Source organism: Rhincodon typus, chromosome 12 (genome assembly GCF_021869965.1).
Source record: "Rhincodon typus isolate 14 chromosome 12, sRhiTyp1.1, whole genome shotgun sequence".
NCBI classification, from domain to species: Eukaryota; Metazoa; Chordata; class Chondrichthyes; order Orectolobiformes; family Rhincodontidae; genus Rhincodon; species Rhincodon typus.
In genome coordinates, this window is record NC_063343.1 from 65435968 (window position 1) to 65457233 (window position 21266).

The 21266-nt window shown below is 41.6% G+C and overlaps 1 protein-coding gene across 1 annotated transcript in view; it reads right to left on the reverse strand.

The window, feature by feature from the left end:
• Positions 1-21266, reverse strand: part of dctn4 (dynactin 4) — a 43677-nt gene that overhangs the window by 14213 nt on the left and 8198 nt on the right. The window contains exons 3-9 of the mRNA XM_048603533.1: positions 15860-16038; positions 14479-14522; positions 13258-13365; positions 7731-7804; positions 6582-6694; positions 4345-4454; positions 2005-2078 (exon numbers count right to left, since the gene is read on the reverse strand). Of these exons, the coding sequence (XP_048459490.1) occupies positions 2005-2078; positions 4345-4454; positions 6582-6694; positions 7731-7804; positions 13258-13365; positions 14479-14522; positions 15860-16038 (702 nt within the window). The remainder of the gene's footprint in view (positions 1-2004; positions 2079-4344; positions 4455-6581; positions 6695-7730; positions 7805-13257; positions 13366-14478; positions 14523-15859; positions 16039-21266) is intronic.

Sequence of the window (21266 nt, forward strand, 5' to 3'; positions counted from 1 at the left end):
CAACAGCTCCTCTACACCTTCCACCATTGGCTTACTCCTCATTCTCTGCTCTGCCATCACTTAAAAGTACTCTGCCTATCTTTAGAAGTGAGAAATCAGAGAATGAGAGCTAGCTAGGAATATAAAAACAGACAGCTGAGTTTCTATAGTCATTTAAGAAAAAGGAATAAGTGAGTTCTGGTCCTCTAGAGAGAGGAGATGAGAAATTAATAATAAAAATAAGGAAACAGTGCATGAATTGAAAAGATATTCATATCCGTCTTCACTGTAGAGGATAAATAATTTTCCACAAATAATTTTGAATCAGAAGCTGCAAGGGAGGGATACGCTTAAAACAATTACAATCTTCAGGGAACAGCTATACAGAAAACTGTTAGAACTAAGGGCTGATAAGTTCCCAGGTTCAGATGAACTTTAATCTAACATCTGAGAAGTGGCTGCTGAGATAGCAGTTGCAGTGGTTTTAATTTTCCAAAATTCCCTAGATTTTGATGTCCAGTAAAGAGGAAATAGAGTAGACATAAATAGACCATCTTCAGGTTGGCAAGATGTGACAAGTGGAGTGTACAGGAATAAACGTGGAGTTTCAATGGAGGTTGCATGATGTGGACAAAGGGTGCAGTCAACGAATTTCCTGATGGTACAAAAATAGGAAGAAAATAAGTTGTAAAGAGAACAAATGGATAAAAATCCATTAAGTGAGCCTGCAGAGATGTGGCAAATATGGGAGCATAATTTGGGAAAATGTAAACTTGCCTACTTTGACAGAAAGAATAGAAAAGTAGCGCATTATTTAAATGGCGAGAGATTGCAGAACGCTGAGGCATACTTACTGAATAGAGGAGGTGACAGGTGTGGGTAAATGACTTACTCCTAACTCATATACGATGGGAACACTCTCCTTAAACTCTCCATATGCAAAGTGCTCCTTCCAACTGCAAAACCCTTTGTAAATATAGATGTGCACTGCCATATAAACTATCTTTTGCTGATACAGAAAGATATTTTCACTTGATTTCGTGATAAACGTTTGAGGAGTAGTGATGAGATGATCAAACAAAGTTTAATGCTGCAAATGAGAGATGACCCCTTCCTAACGCGCACACTGTAAGATGCAATCTGAAAGTCAATGCAATATGACCATTTAAGCAAAAACTCAAAATTCTCTCAAATAACACTTATTGGCACCTACCTTAAATTATAACAGTAACTACATTTCCAAAGTACTTCACTGGCTGTGAAAGCACACTGGGACTGTGAAATGTGCTGACCAAATTCAAGCTGTGCTTTCCTCTTTTACCTCACACTGGAGATTATTTATAATATGCAAAATGTTCAACAAACTGCATCCAAAGCAAACCTAATAATCATATATAGATTACTGAGATAAATCAATGTTTTGCTCAATATCTTGGCAACACCTGGAGTCACATTTAAAGATCTCAAACCTTTCTGTTACGTGCATCAAGTCTCTAAACACATATCGTTATCATTCTGTATTTAAAAGTTTCATAGGGACATTAAAATAGCCATTTTAGATTCAACAAATAGCTAAAATTATAGAAGGATAAGTGCAAGGAGACAGATACAGATTATTTCCAATGATTAAAAATGTAGTAACAGAATACAGATGCAAAATTAAATGACATATTTAGGACAGCAAGTAGAAAAAACCTTGCACATTGAGAATTGGCAGACTACAGAAAGCACCAGTGTTTGAAACTGAAAACATGGCATAATTTAGCAACGTATTAAATAGTGAGAGCAAAGCAGTAGGGAGGGCAGCGAAGGAATTTAGAACAGGGTGGAAGTATGGGACTAGGACAAGCCCACGTGAGGGATAAACAGCGCAATTTGTGTGTTATAATTTCTAGCGAACGTACATAACACTTGCAACCATGAGTTTTCAATTCCAATCTTTAAAAGCAGACTTCCGTTCCTAACCAATGAACAAGCACAGCATGGAATTCAAAGCCAAGTCTCAGCGTGAAGAGCCATACTCACACAGCAACCAGCTGGATCTTGAACTTGATGGAAGTCGGGTTAAACTCAGGCTTGCTCAAGTTGTGTTCACATTTCTGTAATGTCAGGGTGATGGGAGCGTGGGAGGAAAAAATACAAAACTAAAACGATGATTTCCAAACTCATGCACAATTAGCCATCGTTAAGTTGATTTTAAACCACAGTTGGACAGGCTCTTTGGAAAGGGTGGGAATGTCACCTCCTTAGGAACAGCTTTTCCAGAGATACGCAGACTTATATAGCTACAATGAGGGAAATAATTGGGCTATTTTTTGAAAGAGAGTTAACTCCTTGTGTGTTCAATCAATAATGTTTAATACAGTTGCAGAAGTCACATTCTGGAAATCTCTGATATTTGGAATAGGAACTTCCAGATCCAAGTAGGTCACTGTGGCTAGACTGAGCCCCTAACTCCCAATAGCTGCATTCTCAATACACTTCACATGCGAATGGGTTTTTATTTAGGAGCTGCTGGCGCTGGGTTAACTTTATTCACAACTTTAAGAGGCATGTGAAACATATTAGTGACATTTTATTCAAATTGTTGCAAGTATACACAGTATTTACATTGCCTGCCATATTTTCACGATTCTGAAGCCAAAAGGCATCTGCGAGCCTGAGCAGGCCTTCAGGGTAAAGAAAATGAGCGTCCCTTGATGGTTGAAATGAAAAGGACTCAGATGTGTGGAGTTCCAAACAGGACTAACCACAGCATGTAATATTGTAAACTATCATCTGTCCAACCCACTTTGCCCCTTAGTCACTGCCATAAATCTCCATTTTAGCCATTTTGTGTGGATTTCAGGGTCATAGTATGGAGCATCAAATGTATCCTTTCCAATCTACTGCTGCAGGTTTATCACACTCTTCCTCTCCCAAGAACTTCCATTCTCCATTGAAGTAAATATCCAATAATTCCCATGTCTGGTATGTATGGAACCAGAAAATGCTGCTGATCAATGTCATTCCCACTCCTTCAGCCTGTAGATTCAATCACTGGATTAAAATCTATTTCCTTCCACCAATCATATGTAAAGGGGATGGGGGTCATCCTAAAATGAGAAGAGTTAGGACCCAATATCAAAGCAGGAACAGCCTATAGCTCACCAAGCTCAGCAAGGCAAAAGCAATAGGAGGATTGAATGGGAGCAAAATCCCATTGATGCGGTTGGGATCAAGCTTCTGAGATTGGATGCAAGGTACATTATGAACAGAGTTGGCAGGGAGCCTTGCACAGCCTCAGCATCACACAGTCTAAGATATTCTAGAGATTACCTCTCCACCATTCTTCCCAGGCTAGAAATTTCACTAGGGGACATAAGTTTAAGTTAAAAGGGCGTAGTTTAACGGAGATGTGAGGGGCAAGCTTTTTACACAAAGGTAGTAATGCGCTGCCAGAGGTGGTGGAGGCAAATAGCAACATATAACAGGCACCATGACAGATACATAAATAGTCAGGGAATAGAGGGATACAGATCTCATAGAAGCAAAACATTGTTTTAGTTTAGAAAGGCGTCATGTGTCGACGCAGTCTTGATGGGCCGAAGGGCTGGTCCCTGTGCTGTACTTTTCAACGTTCACTGACTGCCACTTCACTTCTAGGAACAGCCAACATACAGAGGTCCTGGCCTTCCCGCCAACAATATTTACAGCTCCTTGAAACCATCATTCATTTTTTGACCTGTCCCTTTTACCTTCTACTAATACTTATTTTATCGATTAATCATACCTGCCCTCCACCTCGTCTGAGATCCTCTCCTTTAAAATTAAAAGCACACAAACTGTGTGATGCAAACAGTTCATGTTGGTGTTCACATTTCACACAAACCCCTGCCACTCCTCTGCACATAAGCTTTACCACTGTTCTTCTCCTGCTCCCCACACACTTTCCCAGGATCTGCATTCGCTTAATAACACTTTATAGTTCTGATGAAAGGTCATAGACCTGAACCGTTAACTCTACTGCCAGACCTGCTGAGTACTTCCAGCATTTTCTGTTTTTGTTCCAGTGTTTTAGACATCTGTGCAGGCAGCAGAAAACGCAAGTCGCTGAATAAAGAGTCAGCCATGAGATATGAATCTTTGGAATCCTTTTCTTCAGCAGAAGCTTAGTAATTATGTGTAAAACTGAGGACCATAAATCAAGTGATGTGAGGACAGGACAGAAGTGTCAGTCACGGTAGATGAGTCATGACCTTTTCGAACTGTGGAACAGGCTTAGGAGGCTGTGTGTCCAAACCGCATCCTATCGTGTCACTCCATCTCATAATAAACAACAAACCATTGCTGCCCACACACCCCCAAGCTCCCAATCAGACTCACCCGACAGCGCAGCGAGCGCTTTATCAGCAGGTGCTTGTGCTTTGGGTACAGCTGGGATGCAGAGATTGGCTGAAAGTCAGGCTGCAACAGTCTTTGGTGAAGGGTGGTCACTGCATGGATAAAAACAAAGAAACTAATTAACAGATTATTTCACCAGCCTTTTTCATTCACTGAGTACTTAGAATCCTGAAATCACATAACTGTTGAAGTACTTTTGGCCCATGTTGTCCATTTCAGCACTGTGCAAGAGCAACACAGCTCGACCCACTCCCAATTTTCCATGTGACCCTGCAAGTTTTTTCACTCCATGTGCTTTTACAATTCCCTTTTGAAATCCATGATTGTGGGTCTTGCTGCTACCATCAGGTATTTATTAAGAACTTAGTCGGAGCTCATTCACACTGCAAAATCAGTTTACAGACAACTTTCCATTGTGATTCCAATTCTGAGGAAGGGTCATTGGACCCAAAATGTTAAATCTGATTTCTCTCCACAGATGTCACCTGACCCGCTGAGGTTTTCCAGCAACTTCTGTTTTTGTTCCTGATTTACAGCATCCGTAGTTCTGTCATTTTTTTTCCATTGTGACGGATTGGTGAGGTTAAATTAGCCAATGATTCCAAGCATCATCCACAAAACCAACCTATCACCCAGACAGTAAAGAAGTGTGAGTACTGAACCTCACAGCCAGGAGTCGCTACCTTACACCAAACTGTCTGATCTCAGTTGGGACAGGGTTACAGGTGCTAGGAGTGCACACAGTAAGAATAGATTGCAGGATGTGGAATTGGCCAGGGCTCCACTCAATCAAACATGACCAGTAAGTTCAAATACACACACAGGCTGGGCAAGATCAGATCCTGCAGTGTCCCAACTCTGAACAAGGGGAGGATAAATATCACATTTCACTGACTGTCCAATCCAGGTTCATAATGGTGCGGATGTTTGGCTATGGATTTGAAAAAGAGCCTGGAGACCTTATAACTGGTCCTCAAAGAGTGACGGAAAACCAGATTTAAAAAGCCACGATAGCCACCTTCAGCTCCCTGACCAATGGCGCTTCTACAATGAAGCATCACCAATACCTGGTAGCAAGTCTGCGATGCCACATGGGAATAGATCTAGAGAGCAATCATGGAAAAACCAATGTAATATTGAGGTCCACTCTTATTGTAATCAATACAAGCCAAATAATATTTCAGCTTTCAACAGACAGAACTCAAAAACTCTAAATATATAGTTCTCTTCCCAACTCGTGTCAGCAGGACTAACAGCGGTATACTGGGTGGAGTTAGAAGGTTGTGGGTTGTAGCCTTGTACTTAAATTCTTAAACCCAGGGTGATGTTGCAGTACCACATTTGCAGCTGCTACGATCAGGGTAGCCCACAGCTTTCTCATGCTGAGCTTTCCTACTGGAGGAGAGGACCATTTTTCCTGATTCAAAATCACACAAGACTAATCAGAAAGCAGAGTTCTCCCTCAAACGATAACACAGAAAAGAAACTCAACTAACTGGTCACTACTGATTGTGGGACCTCTACTGTAAAAGCACTGGTTGCTGCATTTACACGCAAAAAAAAGAACTGACTGCAGTACAAAGCAACATGAAGGACTGTGCATCCTCCAAGGACATAAACCATGCAACAATAAGCTAGTCCCTTTCTTGTGACACTGACTCTTGGCAATTTGGCTACAAAGCTGTCCCAGGTTCCACTAATACTCCTGCCCTGCCAGCAGGCTGACAGATTGTGTCTGAGGACATCACGAAATGGCTCAATCCATTTTTCCTCAATGTCCAAAATACTCTCTAAAAGTAATCATTGGTTCACTGACATTTTATTCCATCTTCCCCCCCATTTTATCAGACTCAGGACACCAAGAACTGCAAAGCTTCCACCCACATACAAACAATGATCAGCCAATTCTCTTACACATTAGGGACTCACTGAGCATTGGTCTGTCCAAGCCAATTGGCTCAGTTTCACATCTGGCAATGTATTTGCGCAGCAGGATAGTGGAAGAACTCAACATGCATGATTGCTATCACATGGGAACTTCATTTGATCTTGACCAGATTTTTGTCCACAAACATCTGCCTGCATGTTAAGTCCACATTAATCCATCAGAAAGGATATAAATGTTTCTGCATTGAAGTTAGTTGCAAAGTCAGTCAGGGTTTTACTGAATCCCACATTCAGCACATGGTGCATGTATCACAGTTTGGCTTGGTTATTACCCTCTGGCAGGTTCAGGGCTCTAGTGTAATAATCCTCTGGAAGCGGCTCTACTTCCTCCAACGGCTGGGCTGGCTCGATCTTTATCTCTTTGTGGTCTTCTGCCTCTTTCAGCCTACAAAATGATGACACACAATCAAGAAATCCAGTTAGCTGAAGTATAATTTAACTGACTCTTATGCTGAGGACACCTTCTTTTATTTATTCATGTATGGGATGTGGGCATCACCATCCAGGCCAGTATTTATTGCTCATTCCTAATTGCCCAGAGGGCAGTTAATTACCAACTATTTTGCTGACAGTCTGGAGTCACATGTAGGTCAGACCAAGTAAGGATAGCAGTTTCCTTCCCTAAGGGTGAACCAGATGGGTTTTGCTGACAACCGACATTGGTCTCATGGTCACCATCAGACTCATATTTCCAGATTATTATTGAATTCTATTTCCATAATGTACCATTGCAGAATTCAAATCCAGATCCCGAGAACGTCACCTGGGTGTCTGGATTAATAGTCTAGCGATAATACCACTAGGCTACCACCCACTGTTACACCATTCTCAGTAAAAGGCTAGTAGAGAAGCTGAAGGCCAAAAGATTCGCTTATGCAAAGATGTAGGGTTATTTTTTCACTGGAGTCCATCTGTAGTTGCCCCGAATGACCATTCCTAATCTAAGACAATCAGTAAGATATTTTGACCATGGAAGCATCACAAGCATTGTAATATGGTGCCCCTATTCATTAATACATACTAGGGGGTTCTGAGGAAGAATCACTGGACCTGAAACATTAACTCTAGACTTTTCTCCACAGATGCCAGCAGACCTGCTGAGCTTTTCCAGCAATTTCTGCTTTTGTTCTGAAGGGGAACTCCTGTTACATTTCAGCCCATATGACCCCCAAATGCCTTGCTGAGCATTGAAAGACTGTCTACTGCTGCATCCTGGATGGGATGAACCCAGTCAATAAAGGTCTGGGATCGAAACTGGGATGTAGCACAATTTACAGAATTGAATGTCTCACTATCACAATGCATTTCTCAGTTTAAAGAGTTAACTGCTCATGCAGAAGGCACCAAGTTGCTAAAACATGTGGCAAACAGCTTCCTTGCAGAGCTCACAGGAGCTACACCACTTGCAGTGAGATACTTACGTTGACCCAGCAAGGGTAATGATAGGAGCCCCAGATCGCTGCCGCTGCAGTCTCGTACCTAGGCCATACTTGTCCTGAAACAAAATCCATTAAGATTACAATTGGCATCGAACTGAATTATAATTACTTACATAGTTATGACAAGGTGTTGTGGAATAGCGGATGACAATTTGATGAATAAAATTTATCCATAGTATCAATATGTGCCGCAAAATGTATATGAAATGTTCAAACCTCCCTAATCAAACAGTGTTAAACAATCAATACAAGGACACAATCTGCCTACTACACAAACAGTGTTTTGAGCTCTTTGAACAGTTGGACACAAACAATAAATTAATCACAAAACATAAGGACTGATGTACATTTTAGGGAGACTTCATAACATAGACAAGTACTAATTTTTATTAATATATGATTGATGACTAAAACATAAATGATAGATCATGTATGACACATGCATATCATATACACAAAAAAAACTGCACACAGACACAAACATATATACCAAAGACATCCTACTAGTCAATAACATAGATTCCCAAAGACTATCTCAATACCAGAAACTAATAAACTAAAGATATTTCCAAACCCAGTATTGTTTATGGATAAAACTCTTCCAGAAACTAAAATTAAGATTATAATTCACCCACCCCAAGTTACCTGCAGCACTGCCTGCTTTACACAGAAGGCAAATTTCTGAAAGGTTCTAAATAGATTATGAAGTTGGTTTGACTTTCTTCCCTAGTTTAAATCAAAGGAGGGTCCACACATCCTAAATCATCATCGGCCCAAGTAAAATGCTGAACATGATATGGATTCCCAATGTAAGATGCAACAACAGTGGATAACTGAATATAGTAACTAACTCACCACCACGTGTATAGTGTGCGTCTGCACATGCGGAACGCAGCAGCATTGAGGCAAAAAAAATCATGATGTAGTTAAGACAGTGCAATTAACACACACAACCTAAACAAGTAAATCTGATTGGACAGGGCTGATGGTGGTCCTTCAACTTTTGGGTCATCCATTGGAAAAAACAAGAGGTTAGGTGGGAGAGTTTCACTCTGAAATACTTCACAAATTTACATAAAGACAGCACATTATTGACGGATTAAATCTCTATGAATAATTGTTTAAACCTTTAAATCTCAGGGTCCTTGTCCTAATGATATCACTTTCCAACTAATTGTGTTACAGTACAGAATTTGTGCACTCTGGAAAAAGCCAGCTACCCCAATGTAAGGGGCAGGGTTTGCAAGAAGGTCAAAGGGGAAGCTCTGTAACAGCCAGCAGCAGAAGATGTGCACCCTCTATGTTGCAAGGATCAACACTGTGATTACTACTTGGACTGCATACAACTACTGATGAGAGATTCCTGTACCAAGAGTCAAGATCAAAGGGAGAACTCAGATACTAGTGAATGAGACAATTTCCCTTTGCAGATATCTAGAACTAGCATCAAGTGCATGTGTCTCAATGATTGGGAATAAAAGCCTTTCAGCATCTCAAGGCTGGTTCCTTCATCATTCAACCAGATTGTGGGTACAAGCGTAGAATTAGTAAAGAAGGAGGGCTACACTGTTGGAGACGACACGCTGTGCTAAAGTCATTAAAGCAAACTGTCCTTTTGGGTGTTCATAAACATCCTAAATTTAAAGAAGTGTGGCAAGGCCTCCACTGCCCTGTATGACATTTATCCCAAAACATCAGTAAGACATTTGACAAATTTACTAATTACACTGGTGTTTGCGTACTCTGCTGCATGCAAATTACCTATGTGTCCTAAACTACAAAGTCATAGCACCTCAAAAATACTTGAGTTGGGAACTTCCAACTTCGAGGCATCCAGAGGCTGCGAGCGACTCTACAGAAATGCAAGATTTGCTTTTTCTTTAAGCAAATTTATCTTAACTTCATCTATCCAGAATGATTCCGAGTCCATTAATATCCCTACATATCAAAAATCTGTCAATCACAGTTTTGAAATTTTCAAGTGATTCCCCAGCCTCCCTAACTTCCTGGGTGTAAAAGTTGTTTGATAGAGTACAGTCAGGTCTTCCGCTCCAAAAACGCGGTTCCAAAACAGAGAATGTGTCAGTTCCATGTTTTACATGCCATTTTAAACAAGATGTTTACAGAATAGAAAAATGACCATGTTATCATACATTACAGAGTCATTTCACCACTACAAATGTTAATTAACACCCTTCCTATTACACACAGACAAAAATAATCGCAAATGCTTCACAATGAAGAAAAATCCTGGTAGATTGTATGCTAAAGGCACATCAAAGTGTTGCTTAACCAGGAACCAATTATACCAAAAAGCTCAAGTGGGCCTGCTTTTCCTGGATGGTGTCAAGCTTCGCAAACGTTGTTAGAGTGCACACATCCCGACAAGTAGGGTGTTCCATCATAATCCTGACTTGTGCCTTGGAGATGATGAACAAGCTTTGGGGAGTCAAGAGGTGAATTCCTTGCCGAAGTATTCCTAGCCTCTGACCTGCTCTCGTAGCCAACATGTTTATGTGGCAAGTGCATTTGAGTTTCTGGCCAATGGTAACCCCCGGATGATGACAGCGGAGGACTCACTATTGAATGTCAAGGGGCAGTGGTTAGATTGTCCCTTATTTGAGATGGACATTGCCTGGCATTTGTGTGGTGTAACTGTTATTTGCCACTTGTCAGCCCAAGCCTAGATACTGTCCAGGTCTTGTTGCATTTGAACATGGACTGTTTCAGTATCTGACCAGTTGTGAGTAGTGCCAAATATTGTGCAATTATTGACAAATATCCCCACTTTTAACCTTACAGTGAAGCAGCTGAAGATGGTTGGGCCTATGTTACAACTCTGTGAAACTCCTGCCGAGTGGTCCTGGAGCTGTGATGATAACCTCCAAAAACCACAACCATCTTTCTTTGTGCCAGCTATGACTCCAAGCAGTGGAGAGTTTGCCCCCTGATACCTACTGATTCCAGTTTTGCTGGGGCACCTTAATGCCACAGTCAGTCAAATGCGCCTTGACACCTCTGGAATGGGCCACATGGTTGCAGATTGTGCTAGAGTACAATTCAATCGCTCCTGATGGCCCACTGTGCTTCATGGATGCCCAGTCGTAAATTGTTCAAAATCTTTCCCATTTAGCATGGTGATAGTGCCACACAATATGATGGAGGGTGTTCTTTTGTCCATGTTTGAACCAAGACTGTAATGAGGTCAGGAGCTGAGTGGCCCTGGCAGAATCCAAACTAGGTGACAGATTATTGCTAAGCAGGAGCTGCTAGATTCCATCACTTTACTGACGATTGAGAGTAGACAGGGCATAATTGGCTAGGTTGGATTTGTCCTGCTTTTTACATACATGACATACCTGGCAATTTTCTACATTGTCAGGTGGACACTAGTGTTGTAGTTGCACTGGAACAGCTTGGCTTGGGATGCAAGACGTTCAGGGAGCACAGGTTTTCAATATTATTGCCAGAATATTGTCAGGACTCAAAGACTTTGGGATATCCATTTCCTCCAACTGTTTCTTGATTTCACGTGGAGGGAACCAAATTGGCTGAAGACTGATATCTGAAATCTGGGGACCACTGCAGGAGGCCACAATGGATCACCCACTTGGCACTTCTGGCTGAAGATTGCCACGAATGCTTCAGTCTTCCCTTTTGCACTGATGTTTTGGGCCCTTCCATCATTGCGGATGGAGACATTTGTGAAGTCTCCTCCTTGAGTGGATTGTTGAATTGTCCACTACGAGACTTGGCAGAATTGCAGAGCTTAGGTCTGATCCGTTGGTTGTGGGATCATTTAGCTCTATTACTTGTTGCTTAGGCTATTTGGCACATAAGTAGTCCTGTTTGTTAGCTTCACCAGGTTGGCACTTCATTTTTAGGTATACCTGGTGCTGCTCCTGGCATTCTCCATTGTACCAGGGTACATCCTCTGGCTTGATGGCAATGTTTGAGTGAGGGATATGCCGGGCTATTTGGTTGCAAATTTTGCTGGAGTACAATTCAACTGCTCCTGTGCTTCACAGATGCCCAGTCATGAATTCTTCAAGTCTTTCCCATTTACGTGATAGTGCCACACATTATGATGGAGGATGTTCTCAATGTGACGGTGGGCCCTCGTCTCCACAAGGATTGTGTGGTGGCCACTCTTATCGATGTTGTCATGGACAAATGCATTTGCAGCCAGAAGACTGGTAAGGAAGAGGTCAAGTATGATTATCCTTCTTGCTGGTTCCCTTACCACCTGGCATAGACCCAGTTTAATAGCTATGTCATGAGACTTCATGGTGTTTGCAGCCAATGTTGAGGACTACTCGGCCAAGACCCTCCCACCTATATACGACTGTGCAGTCAACTCTGCTAGGTCAGTCTTGCCAGTGGGACAGGACATATCCAGGGATGGTGATGGCAGTGTCTGGGGCATTGTAAAATATGTTTCGAGGAGTATGACTGTGTCAGTCTGTTGCTTGACTAGTCTCTGAGACAGCTCTCCCAATTTTGGCACTAGCCCCCAGACGTTAGTAAGGAGGACTTTGCAGGGTCGACAGGGCTGTTTTTGTTGTTGTTGTTTCCGATGCCTAGGTCGATGCCAGGTAGTCTGTTCAGTTTCATTTTCTTTTGAGACTTTGTAGCGATTGCTACAACTGAATGGCTTGCTCAGCCATTTAAGAGGTTAGTTGAGTATACCACATTTGTGTGGGTTTGGAGTCACATGTAGGCCAGACCAGGTGAGGATGGCAGATCTCCTTCCCTAAAGGACATCAGTGAACCAGATAGGTTTTTCTCGACAATCAACAGTGGTTTCATTGTTATCAGTAGATTTTTTAATTCCAGATATTTTTAATAAATTCAAATTCCACCATCTGCTGTGGCATGATTTGACTGGGTGCCCAGACATTAGCTGAGTTTCTGAATTAATACCAATATCACAAGCAATAACACACCACTAGGCCATCACCTCCCTATGAAGGCATAGGCCACAGTGCTGTGAATCAGTTACAGGGTGTGGAGGGACAGAAAATGAGTCTGGGAAGCCAAATTTTTCATGCAATAGAGAAGTGGGCTTTGTGTGTTGCAAGGAAGCAGCAGGAGGCAGTCCCCAGTCAGCTAAGGAGCGACAGGAATGAGATGCAGGTCAAGGTCACGTGTCATGTCAAGGTCCCACATCTCCTGGCACAGGCAGGGAGGTTAATGGCCAAAGGCCATAACCACCAATGATACCTTTGTATACAATAAAAATGTTTTACAGCAGGCCTCCAGAAAAGTGCTGGAGAAACTCAGCAGGTCTGGCAGCACCTGTGGGTGGAGAAACAGAGTTAATGTTTTGAGTCCAATTTGACATTTTCCCAGAAGGGGCTTTAAATATAAGCACTATTTCTCTCTTCGTAGATGCTGCTAAGTCTACTCAGTTTGTACAGCATTTTCTGTTTTGATATCAATGCTATCTCTCCTATTTCCTTCAACAATTTAACAGATATGACAAAAGATTCCTTCATGGAGAACTCACAGAAAAGGCAAGCGGCATGTAGTTTCTGCGTCTAACCAGCTTCTTGCGATCACGTTCAATTTTCTCTCTCTGTGCCAGTTGGTGGTAATACTCCAGCAATTTATTGATCTGTTGAGGGAGGAGAACAAAGAAAATCAGTTTAGAACTTCCATTTAAAATCCACACTGAGCAGTCTCAAGCATATTAACTCCCTTCACTGTCAAGTGAATTAGCCAGACAGAATTGGCAATCTGAAAATAAGGGACAAACTTTTAGAAATCTCTGTTGTATCACTTAGAATTACACGGGAAGTGTAAACATTGTCCATGTCTGTTCGCAACTGCAAAACAGTAAATAATAAAAATTTCAAACCCAATACAGCAAAACCTGCAGATGTTTAATGAGACCTTCAAATTGTTTTCGTAGCATGAAGGTTGTGATATTGGCCCAATAATCCATTTAGCTAACAGTCCAGAAACAAGCCTGAATCCCATCACAGCAGCTGAACGGAGCTTAAATTTAAATCCTTTTACAACTCAAAACATGGAATACAATCTAGCATTGATCATTATCAGAGTCCTCATTTCAGGTCCATATTCTAAGAAGCAAACTTGATGCGTAAAGAAGCAGGAAATGCCACTCAGTCAGTTCCGTGATGCACAACACATTGGACAGATCAGGAGACTGAATAATAAAATTAAACCAGTGCCAGCTCATCCAGAGCTTGCACAATGTAGGCAGCAACTACTGTAGGACTAGAGAACGAAACCAAAGGCCAATCTTCATTTTGAAAGAGATGCTACAATCCAGTTCATTTGACCAGAGATAGGGAATGGTGAAGTGAAATTATCCAGTCTCCCGATTACCGTAGGTTGAACACCAAGAGAATGGAGGGATAGGTGGAGAGGGCAGGAAGGTGAAATTGAGCTAGAACCACATTTTGCACGGTGAGGCAGGTTCAAAGGGCCAAATAGCCTACCCTCTTGCTCCTATTGCTCATAATTCCTACTGGAAAAAGCAAGGATAGCGTCCGATTTGGCTTTGGTGCCGTTACCCTCAACATATATTTGGTTGAAGTTTGTGACTACACACTGTCCCAGTTCATGCACTTGGGGTGCCAGGGAACCTTGGGGCTGCACCCCAGAACTAGTCAGTAAGTACACGAACTGGGTGCTGGGGAAGCACAACAAAACATTACACTCATATTTCATTTGTAACAAGTGTTTGCACCATCAAACTCACCCGCTGGGTATGAGGGTTCTCTGGTTCTTGCCATCCTCCACTGGCTGGAAGAGAAAGAATAGCAGTAGTATATTACACGATGCTGCAGATATAGCATCACACAAATAGGGTAGAGGCCAATGAAAGCAGCGTAATTCAAGCGAGTCCCATAAAACAGAAAAGGTTTGCAGTTGCTTAGCACCTTTTATGGCCTTGAAAGCGCTTTATGGTTATTGGATACTTTTGAAGCGCAGTCACTGTTGTAATGTAAGGAAATGTAACACGCAACTTGTACATAGCAGCTCCTGCAAACTACAATGCTATAATGGCCAGATAATCTGTACGTGTTGTGAACCCAGGACACTACAGAACACTGCCCTGCTCTTCTTTGAAGAGAGCTAAAGGATATTTTGGTCCCACAAGGGGGCAGTTCAGCTGTGGTTTATCATCTGATCAAAAAAAAAAACAGCACACTCTCAGCACTGCACAAGCGTCAGCCTGGATGATAAACTCAAGTCTCCAGAATGGGGCTTCAACCCACAAACTCTGACTCAGAAGTGAGAATTCAAACGCCTCATACTCAGAACTGAATGTAAGGGAAGAATGCATTGCAGCACAGATGTAAGTGAAAAAAGACACAGATAGAATGGAGACGGTTTTTGTTGAGGGCTGGATGTTGGAACCCAGCACTGAACATAACTCTAATGCTGAGCAACAGTGGTCCAGGCTCAGCAAGCTCAGAGATGTTGCTTGCTCGGTTTTGTTGACTATACAGGGGAGGAGGCAGCTCCAACCATCAGGAAGACAGTGTCAATACTGGTCAGAATTACTGGATATCTCCAATCTCATTCTTTCTGTATATACGACCATAACAAATACACCCTCACCTCAGGAACAGAGTACGATAAAACAAGAGAAAGTCCTTCCATAAAAAAAAGTAATCAGTTAAAACTGTGTAAAGTAATAGTGGATACATGAAACTTTGTTATGTATTGTACATGGTTACATCCTGTGCGTAAAACTATTTCAACGGAATATCATAGACATTCCGCAGGGCATGATGAAAATTACACAATTGGGGAGGGTCCAGGAAGAGTTGGCCAGACGTCAGTGTTGAGGTCTTTTTTAAGAAGCAAAGAACACAGACATCAGATTTGATTTAGGGTTCACAATTAGGTTCACACACCAACTAACAGCAGCAGTGAATAAAGGCTGATTTTCACTGACATCCTGTATTCCTTCTTCTCCCTTTCAGGTTCTCCCTGTTTGCAAATAAAATAGCACTACACTGTACAGGAGGCAGCCATTTTGCCAATTGAGGGTCCGCTAGTTCCTTTGAAAAGCTGTCAAAATTAGCCCTATTGTGCCCTCACCATCACTCAGTTGAATCAGCACTACTTACCCACAGATTTGTCAGCCATGCCAACATCCCTAGAAGTCCAGCGGCAGAAACCACAAGCCAGATAGTAAGCTTTCTTCATGGTGGTCTTGGCTGGGTCATCAGGGAGTGGTGCTGGGATATTGGTGGCTCTTGTAGAGAGAGTATGCATGCAGCAAGGGCAGTCAAAACAATTAGCGCACCTACAAAGCACAAACGAATGACAAACAGCAGATATCAGATCAACCTAAATAATCAATTGCTGCAAATCAGTCAGTCTGAAAATCAGTCACTAACACTTTAAAATGCGTGATGGCGAAAGTGAGAATGGAAGACACTTTCAGTCACAGAATCGCAATGGCGTGGGAGGAAATTATTCAGCCCATCGTGTCTGATTCAGCTCTCCAAATGAGCATCTCGCCTACTGCCTTCTCCTCATAACACTGCACATTCTTCCTTTTCAAATACGTCTGATTTTCTTCACAATGTGTGCAATGAATCTGCCTCCACAATGCTCTCAGGACATTCCAGACTCTAACCAATCACTGCATGAAGTTCTTCCTCATGTCACAATTGCTTTTTTTTTTTAAAACAGTTTGCTTTAATCTTTGCCCTCTCGTTCTCAATCCTTTTTGGGTTCCTGGGAGCATTCTCTCAAGAAGTGCATCAGCCAGAATTGTGCCCAATACTCCAGCAGCAGCTGAACTAGCGTATTATAAAATACCACAAAACCTCCCTGTTCTTGTATTAACCAATTAATAGATCCTCAGATACTGTACACTTTATCAACTACTGTCCCAACATAACTTGCAAAATGTAGTAACTTTTGCACATATACACCCAGGTGCTCTTGTCCCCTTTAGAGTTGTACCCTTTATATTGCTCCATTCTCTGAATACCAAAGTATATCACATTGTACTTGTCCACATTAAATTTCATGCGCCACCCATCTGCTCACTGTTATCATCTACTATGGTCTGAAGGGATTCCTGGGATCCAATGGAACAAGAGTGCAGGTGATGGATACATTAATTAAAGGTTAATTGGCTATGAATTCATAGAATCAGAGAATCCATAGAGTGCTGAAAGAGGCCATTCGGCCCATCAAGTATACATCAACCCTCCGAAGGGCATCCCACCCTATCCTTGTAATCCCACATTTATCATGGCTATCCCACCTAGCCTGCATATCCCAGGACACTATGGGTCAACTCAGCACGGCCAATCTACCTAACCTGCACATCTTTGGACTATGGGAGGAAACTGGACCACCCACCAGAAACCCATGCAGACACGGGGAGAGTGTGCAAATTGGCTGAATAAACATAGGGAGCTAGTGAGCAGTAGGCTGAGAGTTTTATGGAGAGTGGTTAACTGAAATTAAGCTCTCACTAAAATGTATAGACTTAGGCATTGTTCAAACACATTTATCTTCACTGCGTAACACCCACTCCTCCAACTTGCTCGAGTCCTTTTGAAGTTCAACATTCTCCTTATAATTACAATACTTCCAAGTTTCATATTATTTGCAAATTTTGAAATTGTGCCCTGTGCCCCAAGGTCTAAATCATTATAGGATAAGCAAGGGTCCTAAAACTAACCACTGCAAATCTTCCCCCTGAATTACATCCATGAACCATTACTTTGTTTCCTCTAACTCAGCTAAATTTATATCTATTTCTCTGCTGTCACTTTTATTCATGAGCCTAACTTCAATTAAAATGCTGTTGTGGCATTGCATTAAATGCTTTCTGAAATTCTTTGTACGCCACATTAAGAGCATCAGCCTCATCAAACCAAAAACTCCAGGAGTTAGTTAAACCTGATTTTTCCCTAGTAAGTCCTACAGGTTCTTCTCAATTACCTTTCAATTAATTTTGTCTCAAACTATTGCTTCTAGAAGTTTTCCAACCACCAAAGTTAAACTGACTGTTTTACCTTTTCCTTGCACCCTTTTGTTGATCAAGTGCGCAATGTTTGCAATTCTCCAGCCCTCTGGCACCACACATGTTGAAGTAAGGCTGAGAAATTTTTTTTTTGTCAGAGTCTCCACAATTTCCACCCTCATTCCTTCAGTAATCTTGGATGCAACGCATCAGTCCTGGAATCTTGTCAACTTTAAGTACTGAAACCCTATCCAATACTCCCTTCAATAGCAATTTAAAATTCTTCTAGTGAATGAGTCTCTTCTCTCACTGTGGCCTAGATATCAACATATTCTTGATAACGAAAGATATCAAGTATCCATTTAACATTTCAATCATGCCCATTGCCTCCACATATAAATCCCTTTTTTGGCCCCTAATCAATCGCACTTCTTTCACCTCATTTTTAAGATTTATATGTCTATAAAAAATTTTGGAATTCCCTTCCGCATTAGCTGCCAGTCTCCTTCCATACCCCTCTTTTTATCTATGATTTTTTTTAAAATTGCCCTTCTAAACTGTCTATATTCAGCCCAGTTATCAAACTGTATTCTGGATCTGACATCAGAGGCATATTTTTCCTTTATCATAATTTCTACCTCTTGTCTTCAGGAGGTTCTGGATTTGTTTTCCTTTGGAGGGAATACCTTGACTGTGCCAAAACCATTTCTTTTTTCTGAAGATAACCCATTGTTCCTGCAAACCTTTCATTCTAATTTTTCGACCAGGTCCATTTTTACCCCACCGAAGATGGCATTCCTCCAGTTAGTAATCCTATTCTAATTATTCATTTTACCTTTATATAGTCACCCTAAACTTTATGATATAGTGATCATGATTCCCCAAATAAGTCCCATTGACACTTGATCTTAATTGACCCACCTCACTTCTAATAATCAAGTCAAGCAGTGCCTCCTTTCTCATTGAGCAGGAAACATACTGCTGGGAATTCTTGCACCTTTGCCCTTTACGCTACAAATACTGCAGTCTATATTTGGAAAATTAAAGTTCCTCCATTATAACTATAATTTTTCTCCCCTCTGCAATTTCCTTGCAAATTTGTGGCTCTTTGTCCTTGCCACTATCGGTGGCCTATTGGCTACATCGAGCAATGTAATTGCACCTTTTTTGTTCCTTAGCTCCAAACAAGACGATTCTGTCATGTTCCACATGGGACCTTCTGTCTTCAACAGTGCAATACCCTCCTTAATTAATAATGTCACCCCTCCCCCATTCCCTCCTTTCCTATCTTTCCTTTACATATTGTCTCCAGAAATATACAACATCCAGTCCTGCCCCTCTTTGAGCTAGGTCTCTGTTATAGCCACATATTTCCACTTGGCAATTTGCACTTCCACGTCAGACTTATTTACCACGTTCCATGTGCTCTCATTCATGCACAGTAATCCCAATTTAGGCTTCATTACCTTCTATCTTACTCTAACCCTACCTATTAATTTACTATTCTCTATTCTAACCCCTGCTCTCTTTCCCAGAACTTGGTACATGTTGGTACACTTCCCTGTTATTATCACCTGGTTCCCATGTTCCTGCTGAGTTAGTTTAAACCTCCACTAACAGCACAAGCAAAATGCCTCAGAAATGACATGTTTCCAGCTCTGTTCAGTCAAAACATCTGGTCTGTACAGGTCCATCTTCCTCAGAGCAATATCTTAAGAATTTAAAGTCCTCCCTCCTGCACAACTTTCCAACCATGCAATCATGTACCTTATCTCATTTCTAGGCTCACTAGTCCTTGGCACTGGGAGTAATCTGGTGACAACTAATTTTGAAGTCGTGCTTGATAATTTTCTACCTAATTTCCTAAATTATAAACGTAGGACCCACAGTCCTTTTCCTATCTACACCATTGGTTCCAATGTGGGCCATGACTGCTGGCTGTTTACCCTCCCTCCCTCCCTCCCAAGGAAACTCTGCAGCCATTCAATGACAGGCTTGATCTTAGCACTAAATTACAATGTACCATCCTGGGCTACTACTTTCGATCACAGAAACATCTATCTGTTCCCCTAATCACCTAACTCTGAGCTTTTCCAGGCTTCCCCACTGAGCAGCTGAGTCACCTGGCTCTAATGCATGCTCCAAATGAACCATCACTCTCATTAGCATTCAGAACTGAATACTAGTTGGAGAGCAGAAACCACTTGGGAGACTCCTGCACTATGTTCCCATTCCCACTGCCTCACCTGGTCCGTTTCCCTCTGCAAACTCTAAAGTTGTGAAAATACTGCATTGAGAAATATGTTATTCTATGTTATCCCTCAGTCTCTCAGCGCATTGCAGCTGCTGCTCAAGTTCCAAAATCTGGAGCTTGAGCTACTGTAAATGACACTTACTCCACAAATGGTAACCAAGGTCACGGGAAACACTCGAGTTCCCACATAGCGAGGGCATGCTTGAGATTTAAATAGCCCTGTGCATTCTCTTTATTACTTAGCCTTACCACTGCTTTTAAAAAAAAAGTTTCCAATACTAATAAACCTTAACAACTTATAATAAAACCTCACTAGTACTGAAAAATCTGGCTAATGCTCAAGACATTTTACTAGTTGAAACATACTTGACTTAAGACACCTTTTTCCCTTGAATTATGAACTATATTCACGCAGGCTTAGTCTCCTGACAACCATTTGTAAATCTTGTCCCTTATACATAGCATAAGTCTCTAATGAGTCACTGCTAGCATAGCTTTCTGCTACAGAAATTAACACTGACTGAACCAATAATTTATAACTGCCACTATCAGGAAAGATTTAGATTGGACCAAAGGGTCTGTTTCCATGCTGTATGGCTTACAACTCTACAATTTACTACGTGGACCAAATTTCGCTACTGCGCTTGATCTAATCCCACTCAGGCATAATCTCCTGACTGTGCACTTCTTAGTTATGTGGGCAAACCTGTAGAAGCTGCAATAGGAAAGCTAGGAGTGAAATTAAGATTTCGTAGACCTAATAGTCATTCACGGCTTTTACTGGCAAGAGGGCCAATGACTCGTGGGCGCAAACTTAACATCATTGGAAATAAACCAGAAGGAGAGATTAGACCTTTTTTTTATTCATTTGTGAGACTCTGCCATTGTTAGCTGGCCAGCATTTACTGCCCACCTCTAATTGCCGAGGGCAGTTTAAGAATCAACCATATTGCTGTGGGTCTGCAGTCACATGTAAACCAGACCAGATTATGACAGCAGATATCCTTTCCCGAAGGACATTCGTGATCCAAGCAGGTTTTAATGACAATCAACAGTGGTTACATGATTTAAACTTGCGTTTTTAAAAAATTCCAGATAGCTATTAAATTTAGATTTTATCACATGCCTGTGGTGGAATTTGAACCCATATCCCCAGAACATTAGAGATAGTAGGAACTGCAGATGCTGGAGAATCCGAGACAACGAGGTGCAGGGCTGGATGAACACAGCAGGCCAAGCAGCATCATAGGAGCAGAAAGGCTAACGTTTCAGGCCTAGACCCTTCATCAGA